General features: G+C 36.4%; 1 protein-coding gene across 1 annotated transcript in view; it reads right to left on the bottom strand.

Annotated features, from left to right (window-relative positions):
* LOC140164774 (protein kinase C-like) overlaps positions 1–17,416 on the bottom strand; it is a 379,558-nt gene that overhangs the window by 6,400 nt on the left and 355,742 nt on the right. The window contains 3 exon segments of the mRNA XM_072188144.1: positions 12,639–12,698; positions 12,700–12,780; positions 13,808–13,915. Coding sequence (XP_072044245.1) covers positions 12,639–12,698; positions 12,700–12,780; positions 13,808–13,915 — 249 coding nt within the window.

The following is a 17,416-nucleotide window of genomic DNA, read 5'->3' as shown; positions in this document are numbered from 1 at the left end:
TTTTCTGTGTTTGGTATGTATCTAACACACACCAATATGCAACATAATTAGAGACAGAAAAAAGACTGATATTCTCAAATTCAGGTGTATCATATATTATGATTTGAAAAGTGAAAAACTACCAATTACAAAAGTAACAGAAAAAATGACTCGATTTATCAATATATACAGACCAGTTATAAACTAAAAACACCACTAAGATACAAAGGTTGCTATGTAAGACACAACACAGGATTACAACTGTACTGAAGCTGTTGCACACGATACAGGGTTATGAAGGATGCGTAAAGCTTGGTTTGGTGATGATTGATTGCTGGTGGTTGCGGTGGTATATAGCTAGCTGTAGAAAGCGCCCCCTATCTAGCCAGCCTCGCTAGCCAGCCATCTCCTTCATTTGTTATTGTTGGCTGGCCCGCCGTGAATGTAGCCATCAAATTCGGTATTGACGAAAGTGAAGCCTTCGAATTCGTCTCGCAGGTTCATGATTATTAACTTGTCTGTCGGGGTTAGGGTGCACGGGTTCGATGTGAAATAAGGATCGAAATTTTCAGCGTCCCGGGGTGATTTCTGTTCACAAAATGATTTAAAAGAAAGAAAGGGGAAAAAAAGAAAAACAAGAGAACATCAAACATCAATGAACACACTTCCCATTACTACATATAACAAATGCAATCGAACTTAAAAGAAACCAATAAAAGCATGGTAAAATACATGCACATGATTTGCATAAAGTAAACACCATACGTTCCAAAATGTAAAAAAAAATATGTAAAAATACATTTAATAACTGTTAACATACTAGGAAATGGAACAGCTCCAAACGACTTGATGATATTGTTATATGGCCTACAAGTATTCTTTACCATTTCCCTGTTCTCCTCAAAAGCAGCAGTGGCATATGCAGGTTTTCAAGGGGGGGGTGCACTGACAGGTCTCTACCCCCCTCACGACAAAATTGGGGGGGGGGTCTAATTTCCCTGACTAGGTTCATATCCCCCATTTGGGCTTGGCTATACCATATATTTGCAGACATATTCAGAGCTGTTCCTTACCACAGAGTGTAACATATGAACGAGCATTATAACTGGGTTACTATTCCATGGGACAAAATTTGCTTTTTGTCCCAATTTTTCTGGAATTTTGGACACAAATTATTAAAATGTATCTATAACATTTGATGATTGGCAAGGAGGACAGAGAAAATCAAACCAACTTGATGTGGGGAAGCAAATAGAGAAACATAATTGATGTCATGTGGAAATTTAGTAACTACAAATGCAAAGTTTGAAAGCCAAAATTTACCAGTGCCAAACCCCAAACCAGCAAAGACCCCAAAGTAGCAAAGACCGGCAAAAAAACCCAAAAACATGTACACCAAGCTAAAGAAATAACAACAAAGGACCACACAAACAAACAAAACAAGCCAGAAGGGATACTAAAATTTGTGATTGATGAGTTGCATAACTTTGGCTATTAAACATTACCTTCTTCTGTACCTAAATTTGCTACAAGTTCCGTCTGCATTTTGTACTTCCATTATCCCCCCCCACTCTAACCAATGCAGACTATAGCGTACAAGTACTCACCTTTATTTGTATGTACACATTAAATTTGCCCACAATGCATTGCAATATTTGTATATTAATATACATTTGGGTTTTACAAAACCTATTGGGACTGCTTATTTCAAACGTTGAGCATTTGAAACTTCTAGTACAAAAAGTTTATATCCTAAAAATAATTTCTTTGTGCAGAATACCAGTACATACGTATACATATAATGTGCACATTTGTCTAGACTGCTAATTATTACTTGTTTCTCCACATAAAGTTGGTATACCATATGCTTTTTTGCTGCTAATCACCAAACATTGGGCTATTCCAGTTGAAATCCATATACCCCCTGTGGAAGACATGACCTTGGTCTCCCACACAGGGGGAGTAAATTTAAAATGGAGTTACCCATTAAGGCAACCCAATTCACACTCCCTGTCATATCTGCCATAGGGGGTGTATGCATTTCAACTGGGGTCACCCATTAATAGCTATATATCACTAAAATGGTAAATAAAAATGGAAATGTTGATTCAAAACCTAAAGATGAGACATGGATTTGCAGAAGCAAATACCAATAATTATAAACATGACATAGTTGTATGTACGCAAAAGAAGTTTCTCTGCCATGTTAACATCACTAACTGAGAACAGCCACAAATGGATTTATCTACAATGACATAATAAATCGTATACACTTGATTTCAAGCAGTGTTGGTCATTCTATTCTGCACAGCATAAATTGAACTTGAAGGGGCTGAGGTAAGTCATTGGCATAGTGTGATTCATCTGATTGCGGTGGTGGGCACCAAAGACCAATTGAAGGGCACTGGGTCTGATTGAGAGGCACCACTAGGGTATCAATCATTTTGGTATTTTTTCTATGAAATTTGTCCCCATGTCCCTATGATGCTATGCCACTGAGTTAAGTACACACAAAACACAGGCTTGTAACAAAAATATATTGGATAGTATTAGACGGTAATAAGTTAACACATTCTGGACGGTGATTATTTTGTTAATCGCAAGAAAGTTAACTCATATATTGTTAAAGAGTTAACTACGCATGGTCACGTTTTGCAACACTTTCAACATTTTATATAACAAGCCTGTGTTTAAGATATAAAAAGCTGGATTGGCTGGTAAATTTATATAAACAAAAAATTTGTCATCACAAAAACAAGCAAGTATTTATTTTAATAACAGCTAAAAAATAAGTTTTCAAAAATAGAGAACTTTCTAAAGAACTGTCAGCAATTACACACACACTAATACCCATGAATACCCCCCTCCCTCGCACACCCTACAAGTACTGCGTGTCAACCGAGGACAATTATTGGCCAACTGGGGACATAAACACAATAGTTCCAAGTTTTTTACCACCAAACCAGGGACTTTTTCAGTTTAAGTTTGCTTGCCTAAATCAGGGACTTCAACCGTACCATGCACTTTGAGGTCTCTGGATTTGGCATATTTAGAATAGGGGTTACGCTATGAAAGTTTGACACCTGGGGAAGTCCCTGTTGGTGTGAAAAACTCAAAAAAATGTCCCCTTGGCCTATAGATGGGAAAATGAATGTACCGCCTACACACACCATCACCACTCATTCAGATGTGAAATCATATATACACACATAGCTGTAAGAAATTTGAAATTAAACTGTTATGTTAAAATATCTACAGACACACAATTAAAATCTTATAAAAATGAATGCATATCAATCATTTAGTTGTCAGAGAGTGGTGTTCATGCAGGACAAATGCAAAATACATTTCCGAGAAAAATGCATTTGAAGAATATGCTACAAATAACAGAGTCAGTACTCCTCCACTATTATCTCTCTGTGGAGCGAGTCCATTCACTCGGTCGGACATCCGGGAACATTGTCCCTTAAGTGTCCTCTTTTGCACAAGCACGCGCATAGCAACCAGCTCGAGAAAGGGGAACTGCACATGCGCACACTGGTATTACAAGGCTATTTCCATTTTGTGACGTCAGCCCGACCAACAGAATATGAAATTGGAAGTTTGAGGGCCAATAGAGCCTACACGCATTTACCATCTAAGTGCTGGAATGAAATAGCTATTTTCTTTCATTTTATGTGAAAACTAGATTTTTTTTGTGTGAAAAAAGTTATATTTGTTTAAAAATCTTACAATACATATTTTTCTGCAATCTTACAATATTGAGCTTGAGTATAACATGATGTCATAGTAGTGTGGTTCAGATTGACATGATCCTCCACATACTTATCCAGCTGAATTATTGGCCTCTAATATAAGAACCATTTTGATTGGTTGCAAAGAAGGCTCTATCATGTACTGAGGCAATCAGAGATGTGGTAAGAATAGTCTGTAGGATGAAGAGGTTGTCAAACCTGTATTTTGATTGGTTAATCAGATAATCATAACATGTAAATAACCAATCACAGATATTGTAAGAATGGCTGAAGTGCCCATGGGATTAACAGCCCCAAAAATTAGGATAAAATTTTTTTTTAAATGAAGAAAAGAATGATACAAATTGCCTAATTGACATTTCAAACTAACTCTGATGGAAACAATCTTGCACAAATCCAAAAAATACTGAATGATATATTAGTGACACCTATTATATATGCTGGTACATGATTATAATGAAGCCATGTATCTGGAATGCAAGCTGGGGGTTGTCAAAAAGGAAAATGATAATAATTCATACCTTTTTCAATTTGGTTGAACAACGATGCAAATAGCTTACAAGCTTACAATATTATTAGTGCCGATGAACAAAAAACCAAACCATACTTATACAAGTTGTGTGCAATTTAGGTCCATATAGAATCTGTATTAACATTTTGATTCGATTTGTTTGGGTTTGGCAACTCTGGATAACCCAAGCTTATTTCTGTTGGGCGCATTTGAACACAGGGACCATGGGACGGGTTGAGAACAGTCAGTGGTTACAACCCCACCCATTTAGAAACTGACTGAGAGGTACAGGTATGGCTCTCTGTATACAGAGGACCAACGGCTTAACGTCCCTCCCCGAAGTTAGGTGTAGGTTTTTCCTTCCAAGTCAAAATCTCAGCAAATCTTCACCGCCAGGAATTGAACCCAGTACCTCATGCACCAAAGGCAAGTATCCTATTCCTCACCATTAGGCCATACTCTTCCTCACCACATTAACACTAATGCTCATCACTTACTGTCAATTGAGCAACCAGCACTCAATAACAACTTAGGGCAACTTCTGAGTGCAGCATACAATAGAGACATTATTACACAGAATAAACTGTGACTTGTGACTCTGTGTGATTAGCGCACTACTGTATGTCAGGCTTTGCCGTTTGAAATTTGCGGGGGAGCTTTTAATCGCTCTCCTTGAAGCGCTACAGGAGAGCTAGGAGAGCATTTTTACTGTACTGTATATATGTGGTTATTATTGTTACACCAAAGGTAGGCGAGCAATAAAAAGCTCTCCTCAGCTTTATTTGAGGGGAGTGATGGGGAGCAATTGCTCCAGCTCTCCTTAAATGGCAAAGCCTGTATGTGTGTGTATGCTGCATTCAACAGTTTAGTCCAACTTACTTAGTGGTAAGATTTAAAAAAATCTTTTTTACAATACAAGTATCTTGCAAGCTTATTTTGCTTCTTTGTTCAACTGTATATTTAAAAAAAAATGCATTTAAACATGGCTACCAAGCAAGCAGCAGTCACAATAAACAACACTTTTCAGAGCCACCATTTTCCAGGAGACAACAGGTAGTCTGCTTTGAATGACCCTTTTTAGAGCCATCAGCAGGCAATTGACAACCTACAATGTAGGCTGTGCCTGTACAGCACTTTATGCTCACCTGATTTGCATATGGTTAAGTTTTATCTATCCAAGTGTCGACTCACTCTATAGCCAAGTTTAAAATACTTGAACAATAAGCAATACTAAGCAGGCAAATGAAACCCACATCAAGCTTAACTCAATGCCCTTCTTATTAACTAACACTTCATACCACCACAAATTCTGCACATACACCACCTCACCCGTGAAGACATCTTACACTTCACATAATTCATTTCTTCCCCATACTGATTTGCTATTCAGTGCAACATGGGTTGATAGTAAAAAAAAAAATTCTCAATTAACAGAGCTTATCCAGATCTTGCAAGATCAACAGATAATAGAAGGACAAAGAATGTCACAGAATGGAAGCCTTGGCTGGGGCAGACAGAAAGTCAGATGGAAGGATGAGATAGCAAGTTTCATAGGATGAATTAAAGTTTTAACTTCAACACTACACTATTTTTCGCTCACCTGGAACGTTTTCACTAATCCGACTAGCGTCTTCAGCAGATGGTGATGCTGTGTTGATATCTTGTCTACAATCGGGATATCTCTCACTGATGACGTCATATGATTGACAGAATGACGTCATAGGATGTTACGATGTAACGCGGCCCCCCCTGTCAATCATATGATGTCATTAGTGAGAGATATCCCGATTGTAGACAAGATATCAACACAGCATCACCATCTGCTGAAGACGCTAGTCGGATTAGTGAAAACGTTCCAGGTGAGCGAAAAATAGTGTAGTGTTGAAGTTAAAACTTTAATTCATTTTATCTACCACTACGTATGAATATCCACTCGTATAAGTTTCATAGGGATCAGGTGGATGGCAAAAGCAAATGACAGGAATCTTTGGTGCCAACTTGGGGAGGCTTTTGCCCTGCAGTGGGCTGAATACGGCTGATGATGATGATGATCCAGATCTTGCAATTCTGGTTTTCTAGTCGACCCATATCGTACTGAATAGCAAATCAGTAAAGGATAGAAATGCATTATGGGTAAGTGTGAGATATCTACTCTGTCACCGCACATCCACACAACATACATTCTGAGAAGGTGCTTTAATTTGTGGCAAGATTTGCTAAAGTTTCAACTGCTTCCTGGAAAAGAACTACACACACATGCCAAACCCACAATAAAATCACCCAAAACTCAGTAATTCCTCTACACATATACAAAATACACGCACATTATTTTAAAGTGAGTCAAGATTATTCTCTCGGTCGAGGTTGTTCCATCCAGTGCACCTACCCACTTCTCACATCTGTCAAAGGGGACACCCTCACAAAATCCCTATTGGTTTGTACAGGGCTTTGCAGTTCAAATCAATTTTCTCAGGCCAGAAAATACCAATTTGCCTTGTCTTTGGTAATTATTTAAAGTTGATTTCAGTGATAAGAAATCAAACTTTTGGAATTGTTTCATCAAGAGATATTTATTTTATGGCTCGTATTGCAATTTCAGGCATTGAGCGCAACGGTTAAGTGTCCCCTTTGTGTCCGAGAGGGCGAGATGGAACAGCCGAATCTCGGCAAAAGCAACCAATGGGAAGAAGCGATCTATCGCAAGTGACGTCATGCCGACCAACAGAAATGGGCTATTCAGTTGAAATCCATACACCCTTATGGAAGACATGACCTTAATCTCAAACACACAGGGGTATAGAATTCAAATGGAGTCACCAATTCAGGTAACCCCTGTTTGAAATTCATGCTCCTTGTGAAGTAGATCAAGTCATGTCTTCCACAGGGGATGTATGGATTTCAACTGAAATAGCCCATGACTATTTTCCTTAATAAAATTCACTTAAAGGGATTATCAGTGATCTGCCCAACAACGCCGTCAAATTCTTGAAAATTCAGATTTTGCGCTTTTGAAGAAAGCATACTAGATGTGCTAATGAAGCAAATAAGTAACAAATATGAGAGCAATCTGATAAAGATACAATCTGACATTGAAATGAAGGTAGGCTAAAAAGTGTGCTGAGGCTTGTGGCTCAACGTCTATGCGTTGTGCCTGTGCGTAGCGCACTAGAAATCACTGTGCTTGCTTGCTTTTTTTTAAAACTATGACTGTGTGGATCAACGTCTATGCGTTGTGCCTGTGCATAGCGCACTAGAAATCACTGTGCTTTCTTTTTTTTTAAAACTATGACTGTACTAGCAGCATGTAGACTGATACTGACTCTGTCATATTGACATAAGCTTAAACTGTTACCTTTTCGGCTCAATAGGTAACTTTTTAATCTTAGGACCATACTGTTATATCTTATGAGTGAGGCTGCTGAATTTGGAAGCCATGGTTGACTTATGTATGCTAGCAGTCGACGCTGGCAATAGCAATTTACTTGTAATTAATGTTCTATGACAAAGACATGATATATCATGATCAGATTGGCCTATGGTATAATTGTTGATCGTGTAGCGGTGCAGTTCAAAATATTTTGTACAGAATATTCTCTGATAATCCCTTTAACATGGACTTTGGTTACCAACTTAGAACTCCTTAAAAATTTTTGATAAATATAAGGAAGGCAAAATACCAATTATATATTATATATATATATATATATATATTTAAAGGGTAAAAGCAATTGGTTAATAAATAAGATTCAGAAAGAGGATCACTGCACATCAATCGAATCAAATCAATCGGATCAATCAATCCATTAATCAATCAATCAATCAATCAATCCATTAACCAATCAAATTAATCAAGCCTTTTAGGGTGATGCTTTCTACTTCTACATACCTGATGTCCCTTTTATTTTTCTGTAAATGTTAAAGGCATGAATACAGTTAACGTACTACCACTATATCTACTTGATGAAGGACAACTTCAAACTTGATGAAGAACTGCTTCAGGCCAGCATATAAGTTTTTATGCATGCTTTTTGTGTTGCAACATACACTGTGTTTTTGGTTCTTGATTACCATTTTGGTTGTCAGCTGCAACTTTCTGATCAATCATATTGCTTTGTTTTTTGTATTATGATGCTGCAGCAATTTCTGGCCACTGCAGAAAACATTGCAGCAAAATTGCAACAGTGTTTCTGGCCATAACAATTAGGCACACAGTATTTCAAATTATATGCTGGCATGCAAATGATTGGGCTTTCCAGTTGAAATTCATAAACCCCTATGTAAAGATTTCAAATAGAGTCACCCATTCAGGTAAACCCATTTGAAATTCACACTCCCTATGTGGACGATTAAAGTCATGTCATCGGTACGGGGAGTAGGAAGATTAAAGTCATGTTTTCAGTACGAGGAGTATGGACTTGAACTGGAATAGCCTTACTGTTTTAGTATATTATTTAAGCTACAATTTCTGGCCTGATTGACACAAAATGCTGCAATAAGATGAAGCTTCTGTAATAAACAATATATTAAGAGCTGGTTCACACACATGCAACTTTGTTGTCACCATCTACTGTTTCAAAATGGAAAAAAAATGATATTAGGTGCACAATATCCACGAAAAGGTAGACCCAACAAACATGTTCATTTCTTTGTAATGCTAGATCCAATCTACCGTAAAACCTCGTCTACAAGCATATAGTGTTTTTGATGAAAGCTAAATTAATACGATACATGCGTAAATATGCCAATACAGTTAAATGGTCTTACAATAATACTTGTTTGTAATATGCTTGGATCTGTAATTTATTTGCTCAAACTCCATAATGGCACTCTATATGCTTGTAGGCAAGGTTTTGAAAAATACATGCTACAACTGTTAGCTGCTCTTCTTGTAAAGACTACCTTCATTGACCAAACACTTAATACCAAACACTAATTTTCAAGATATGGCTTCCAACATAAAAGTATCCATAATACCATCCCTACAAAACCTACACATTCATTGCAGATAATGCCGATGCATGCACTGTACCAAGGCAATTTCCAAATCTTTAATAAGTATTGGGTCAATACTAGTGGCATTTTTGAGGAACAATAGCTAACATAATGCACCATGCACATAGCAAAGAAATTAGCATGTATGTTGGAACCTGCTATTATAATGTAACATTTTGTATGTTTCTATGCAGTATTACGATGACTCTTCTTCTCAAAGTGTTTCTTGCTTTGTCAAGACAGTGACATGTGTTTTGTAGTAGCTGTAGAACAATACATACATGTTGAATCATATCAACAGTTGAATGCACAAACCATAATCACTTCATTATAATACACTTACAACTTTCTTGCACGGCTCAGTACAACACTACCTTGTTTCCGGGTATCTCCACTGGGTTAAGTTATTCATTTATAGCATGATTCACTATGGACTGCAATGGCTTCATCCCAATGGCATAGTTCAATAACCTCAATTAAACACTCATAGTGCAAAACTTGACCTTAAGTTTCAGAGTATGAGTTTTGTACCCAAATTTTCTGAGGTCATTCAAAGAATGTTCAAATGTATTGGGGTTAATGAACTGTGCACTATTAGATGAGAATGTTTTGGATCCTAGTGATTACATTTATATACAACAATACCCAGGGGAGTTGTTGGAGATAAGGCTTTGTTGCGCTGAGTCCTCAAAGTAATGATATGTGCACAAAGAAAGCACAGGTACAAAGTAATGACATCACTATCTTAAGAAAGCAAAAAACGCCGTAATTCCTATAGTTATCGTCATTGTCAAAGTGGACATTATTGCCCTGCATCAATTTCTGTGATTTAGACACTCTTGGAATTTTAAGTGAAATTTAACATGTGTTGAGCTGTTTATTTGATGTGAGTTGTACATCTGTATGGAGAAAAACTTAAAATGTGTGAAATTTGTGAAAACAAGCAAATCGTTTGAAGTCAGTGAAAAAAGTATATGGCAAAAATGATCACTTGAAACAGTTCTTTCTTCCATTCCCTGCAAGCATTGGAATATTCCATATACCGTATTGTTTGTAATAAACGCTCCCCCTCTAATAAACGCCCCCCCTCCAATTTTTCTGTGAAAATTGACAAAAATCTGAACATTTCCATGACATATCATGTAGGTAAGCTTAAAACTTGCATCAGTCATGTCAGTCACGATCACTAAATTGCATAGACAAAACCTATTATGACTCAACTCCCATCCATTTCATTGCCTAATTATGGTAGAATTTCACTAATTCCATGCACTTACAGGTGTAATTTTGTTGTATTTCCTACTGAAAATATCATTTTCCATGGGCGCGCCATCATGTATAGTCGTAAATCCTTCTTTTAACAGGAGCACCATCGGAAATTGAACCAAATTTTAAGCATTTTCACTGACAATTCACTTCCAATAAACGCCCCCCTTTTGGAAAAATGCAACGCCCCGGGGCGTTTATTACCAACAATACGGTATAAGCCACGCTCCCTCTGTGGAAGATTTCGGAAATACTTCCTCAGTGGAGTATGAATTAAAAATGGAATTAGCACATTAGCCAACTCTATTTGAAACTCACCCTCCCCATGTGAAAGATTCAGGTCGAATATTTCTCACAGGAAGTATGAAATTCAAATGGAGCTGCTTAATGTGTTCATTCCATTTGAAATTCATACTCCCCCTGTGGAAGATATTTTCAAAATCTTTCACAGGGGTGGTGAGGATTTAAATGGAATAGCGGTATGTTATCAAGTTCTTGATATAAGAGTAACCTGCTAAACAAAATTGCAATCAAGTTGTCTCGGTACACAGAGAGATGTGACCTTTTAAACAACTCAATATAAAGCAACACAAATTACATTCTTGGTATATTTATGTATACATATGCATCCTTACATCAAAATAAAGGACAAATCTGCAAATAATGGATTAAGAAGCGGCATTTTAAATGAACATAGGTAAAAATCATTGACAATAGACTTGTTGATGTATATATTGTCACTGTTCTGGCAAAACTTTGCAATTCCAATAGGTGCGATGTTTTAAGTATGTTTCCAATACCTGTCATGTGTTAAATATGTACAACACAATATATTGTACTGTACATATTTAACACACAGCAGCTATTGGAGTTACAAGATTTTTCCAGTACAGTGACGTTATGTGTTTGTTTTAAGTATACTATATCTCTGCTGTGTTAGAGCGGTCTACATCATGCCAAACATGGTATATATGCGGCAATGGACATACACAATGTGAGTTCTGACCTCAGGATGATATACTTTTCTATACAGAATTGATATCACTAGTATTATTGGAGTAAGTTGGGTGGATGAGATTTAGTTGACCTGAGGTTGCATAGGGGTACATATCCATTACTCTGTGTGTATATATGTATGTTTAACTAGTCTTGTAGATTTTCCACTTGCCATCATTATACAATGCTTTCTTTTGCTATTTGTTTTTTCTTTACAAATTTGAACAAAGTTGCAGAGAAGATGACTTTTGACTGTCTTCATTATTTCAACTTACCACAAACCACCTTTTGCACAGATACACCATCTTGTTACCAAACCGAGGGTATCCCTGAAACGCATGATTTCTATTGTTTGTGCATTTCTAGCAATGCACTGAAACACGCACAGTATGATGGGTAGAACCTCGGTTTGAGATGACCATGCAAAGGGTCAATGAAGTCACAGATTGAGTTAGCAAAACTACAATGCCAGATTCCTATTGAGGCTCCTGCACAGGTACACCCTCACCAAGCTGGTACTGTGCAGTACCAAGGAAGTACCAGTGTAGTACCACTGCTGGTGAATCCTGTGCAGTAGCAGCATTAGTACTGTGCAGGTACTTAGTGTGTACCACTCAGGTATATTAGCAACGGTGTACCTGTACAGATGGCCCCAATAGTAATCTTGTAGTGTATCTTACCAATCATTCTGTTGTCTGTAGTAAGAAGGCCGTATCTGCTTTGTAGACTACTAACAAATACTGCATTTTACTCTGGGAGCAGACTGATTACAAATTGGTGTTGTCATGTTAACCTACTAGACTTACTTTGTCCCTTCCTCTTGTACTGTGAAATGTCACAGGGAGATGTGACTCCCTTTCCAGGACTATACCATTTTTCACTCTTAAGTGGCAGTGATGTCAATTGCGTTGAGGCACCCGTCTTAAGCATGTGCCTGTGTATGTCAGCGCTTTGAGTGAATGCTAGTGATTTAAAGCTGCACCCAATACGCATGGCGTCGCTGCCACATCAGGGTAAAATGGTACAGTTTGGAAGACATGGTGATACCAAGTACTGGAAAGCAATGCCATAAAATAGACCATCCGACCTATTAACGTCCTGCACATACTTACTACGGTGACGATAAGACGATAACTTACCACTGTGGGTATAAATGGTGGCTGGATTTCGCGTAGGGCTAGTCTCTCCCAGTCGATTAAGCCTGAAGAACAGGTGTTCCTTGATGTCTGTCTCGCCTGTTCCTCCGCTGCCTAATCTCTTGGCTGGATGTTTGGTCAGGAACTGTGTTTAGATGAAAATTATTTGAAATAGAATGGTATTAGTAAGTTTGAAAATTTATAATGTGACATAATCATCCAAGGTACTGCTTGATACTACATTATCTGTGACTGCTAGAAGAGAGAAAATTTGTTAAAGTTCATCCCTGAGGAACACCAAAGGACAAGGAGAAGACGCAGGAAGGATGAGTTTGTATTAGCAACGAGACCCACTATCAGCAGTTCTTAAATATGTATGTTGAGAGAGATTGAGGTCCATTTTGATCAATTGAAATATTGCCAATGTACTAAATTTTCATGTAAATATGATTATACTGATCTACTTCTTTGACACAGATTTGGGGTATAACACATTTGACTCCATTGTAGAATGGAAGGTGTACCCCTGGGGTTAAGGGGTTACTCAATTTACCTGTTTCTGGTCTCATATGGGGTCATCCTTGGAACTTGCTCTGTTACCCTGGCACTAGTGCAAGTTAAATATACTACAAGAGCGATTTGTTGGCACACTTGCAGCCCAAACGTGAAAAAGCATTGACATCTCTACCATTATTGAGGTGAACCAATAAACAAGTGGTGTACTGACTCCTATGCACAGATTTGGGGGAAGTGTTTCACTAAAGATTACTTTCTTGCAAATTGACATGGCGCCTGTGACACAAAGTTGATACATGAAACACTGTGTACCACTTTAAAGTTTAGATGAAAATAATTTAAATTAATAGAATGGTATAATGGTCAGTTTGAGAATATACAACAGGCGACATAAACATCCAAAAGATTGAAATAACTCCTATTACACTATACTTGTTTGAGGCCAGAAGGGGGCCAAGCACATTTCATACATACATGCTTGAGGGCCAAATACACCCCCATTTCTTACATTTCCTTTACATTTTAGAGGTATTCAAGGCCAAATACCAGTGGTTGGCAGGTCAGATTTGGCCCACGGGCTGTCTGTTGAGAACCCCTGCTACTTTACTCTCTTGCAAACAGATCCCATGATTAAGAATAACTCCTTGTATACTTACTCCCTTGCAGATAGATACTGACTCCTTTGACATAGATTTGGGGTATGATACATTGTGCTCCATGATAGATTGGAATAATTCATCTTCATCTTCTCCATCAAATGGTGGCTGTTAGATGAAAGAAAAACACACAGAAATCATTAAGATTAAAAGTTATATGCTTGTCCAAACAAAATATGATCTTCTTGTTGTTATTAACACTCACAACTGTTTAGCCTTGCTCTCAGCTTAAAGGGACAACCACAGTGTTTCACATAGCTGACAAAAAATTAATGAAACTTGTCGTCTTTTTATATATTTCCTAAGAGTAACCAGGTTTTGTCATCATTTTCCCCCCTCATTACTGATGATGGACTCTTTTAATTAACCATTATGTCCATGACTTAATACAAACAGATCATAAGTGCTCTGATATTATTTAATTTTTGTTTATATTTAACCTGAGTGAATCATTCAATGCCAGACACTGTTCTCCCATGATGCCCAGGGTAGGGTGTACAGACAGCCAGGTGTTACCTTGATCGGAACTGGCTGTGAGGTCTTTGTCATCCACTACATCTGCATTCAAATGCAGTAACGGAGAGAGCGGACAATTGTTTTTTATATTTGCCTCCACTGGGAACTGAACCGGGGACCTCTTGCATCAAGAGTACCTCACCCACTGGGCCATGCTGCTCTAACCCCTTATTATTATGCATATACAACGTTTTTGCTTTTAACCAATTGTAATGAAAGGCCAATGTCCCAATTCAACAAAAGTTTTATAGCTTGAAGGGCTTGCATTGAGTTAATAGATATATAATTGGACCCCAGAGCTTGCAATGATTTTGACCCCTTTCAAAGCGTTTTATCATTAGGTTTAAATCTGGTCAAAATGCTCTGGGTAAAAAGGATCACAACCTGTGAACAGAAAGAGGCAGGTCTAGACTGGGTTACTCCTAATGAGTGTGTGTTTGCTATATGGTCTGATAATTTATCTCCTAATAGAAGTCTCTACTACTGATTCCAGAAAAAAACAGCACTAATTTTATTTTGGAAATAAAAAAATATTATGTTGTTAAATCCAAATTCTTTAATTCATTTTAACTGGCAATAAAAGGTTTTTAGGGGGAAATTGACAAAAACATGCTATTTGCATAGTTTTCATTAACAATTGTAGTCACAATATCTAGCATTCAAAATCTTAAGCATAAGTGAAGAGTTAGCTCATAATTTTAATATTTTAAGTTATTTGTGATAATTGGTTATGAAAAAGATTTAAAATGTGTTTCCCAAAAATTAGAAAGCGTAACTTGAATTTAGTCTATGTACAACTCTTTGGGCTTTATTGTCACAGCATATGAAAACAAAACACCACCCAGCTCTGGCAGCTAAAACTGCCCTCGCAAAATAAATCATGCATTGTTAAACGGCGATGAACAATGGTGAAACATGATTGAATCTCTGAATGACGGCTTTTTTGCTGGGCATTACAATGCAAGACTCAGACAGATTTTTATACATGGACCTATATTTTAAATGTGTACGAGACAATTGTCATGTGATTGTACTAGTATGTAATGTACATTTTAGAGCATTTTAATAACATATTTTGGAGCATTTCGAACATATTTATGGACCAAAGTACTATATAGTTACTGGTTGTACTGCAAAAGTGTTATTAGCAAATATTAAATATTTAATTTTATAATTTTCCCAGATTCACATGGTAATGAAGAAACTGAAGGAAAATATTTTGAAAACCAATCAAACAGAAATGGAAATAACTAAAAAAGCACACCAAAAATATATATTTCTAATTAATAAAAAGCTCTTATCTGACAAATTCACACATCATACAAAAATACATGCTGTCACATAAGCTTCCAATTTCTTAAAATATTTATAGTTATTTTAACAATTATGCTATTTTTACATCTATAAACTATACAATAACAGTTTAATTATGCTTATATGATGTAGTCATCTTAGATTTTTTTAAATGTGAATAATGGTAAACCAATACTTGATATTCATCTCTATATTGAATGTAAATTTATCGTAAAAGAAAATTCTAATCAGTGGGAATTGAATAAGTTTTATTTATTTTATGTGGGTGTGCTGTGGTTATGAAACTTATCAACTTGAACTTACGTACAAAATCAGTTTGGATTATAAAATCTTATGTGGAGCATTTTCATGAAATTAAGGAATATAGGGCAAATCGCAATGTAGTATCCTTTGCATCCGATTATTCTAAAACACTTGAAAATGTTCTTGCAATCTTATTAGTTCTTACTCGCGATATGACACGGTATCACACACTTTACACAAGACTCATACATCCTATTTGAACCAACCGGAGGTGCATAGCAACAATGGGACTGATCGATTCTAAGCCTTAGGTAATTCCTTGTAAAATGTAGTATTTTTAAAGTAAAATTTGATAAAAATTTGGAATACTTATGATTAATATATTATTTGAATTGAAGTGTTTAAGGATGAGAATAAAGGTATTGTTTTTAGCCACTGTCGTGTATCTATCATCTCATATAACACACAACATCATTATTTTTGGCGTAAAACAACTAGGCTTCGCCTTATTGTTTTACTTAAAATAATATGTCGCCCGTGTTATATGAGACGATAGATGCACGGCAGCTGTTAAAAACAATACCTTTATTCTCTAAATAATGTGTCTGAGGCAGTGAAAATGTAAATAATGAGTGTATGTTTAGAGCTTTAAATTGTTTAACAACTGAATTTCAAAAATGCTTTGGCACATAAGAACAAAAAAAAACATGTTAAAATTGTAAATGTTACACAAGTAATGTTACTACCAAAATAGCGGTATGTCGTGTGCACAAATTCCACATAATGCACTAATTTAAACAGCTTCAGATTTCAGCGATAGATAACATGTATATCATGCAAATATCATAGACGTGATTTATTTATACAAAAAATATGGTCGCTGTCCTGTCATATACTTTTAATAAAGAGATATTTGATCTGAAACATTAATCATGTTGTAAAATGTTTGAGAGACATATCGTTGAGTTTATTACATACTGATTTATCTCAAAAGGCTGCCTTGTGTGATTTTTATTATTATTATCATTTAATTGTGATGAAATGCAGGGTAGGCCCTAAACTTATAAATTTTGAGGTATTTTCACAATATTACAATTCTATGTCCACTTATAAAAGAAAGAAGCATGCTGAACTATGAAATAACAATATGAAATGCCAACAATGATAACCAAAATCACACAAGGCAGCCTTTTGATATAGATACATGCGATGCATGCAACAATATTTGTGAAAGAATTAGCTGCCACATGCGCATAATTTCATTGAACAAATAATTTTAAGAAGAGGGAGAAATAAATAATAGATAATAACAAAGATATCCTGAAACAAAATATGTGAAATTGATAAAAACAGATGCTCTTCGCTGACTAATTGAAAACATTTCACCAAGAATTTATTTTTGTATAAAGGCAGATAAACAAATTATAAATGATCTCAATAAACAACATATATTTGGATTCAACTAAGTGCATGCCATGTAATGATAGACGGTGATGATACTTTTAATTATTTGTGTCTGTAACATTCCAATCTTAT

The sequence above is a fragment of the Amphiura filiformis genome, chromosome 11, assembly GCF_039555335.1.
Source record: "Amphiura filiformis chromosome 11, Afil_fr2py, whole genome shotgun sequence".
Taxonomy (NCBI): Eukaryota; Metazoa; Echinodermata; class Ophiuroidea; order Amphilepidida; family Amphiuridae; genus Amphiura; species Amphiura filiformis.
This window is presented reverse-complemented; position numbering and strand designations above follow the sequence as displayed.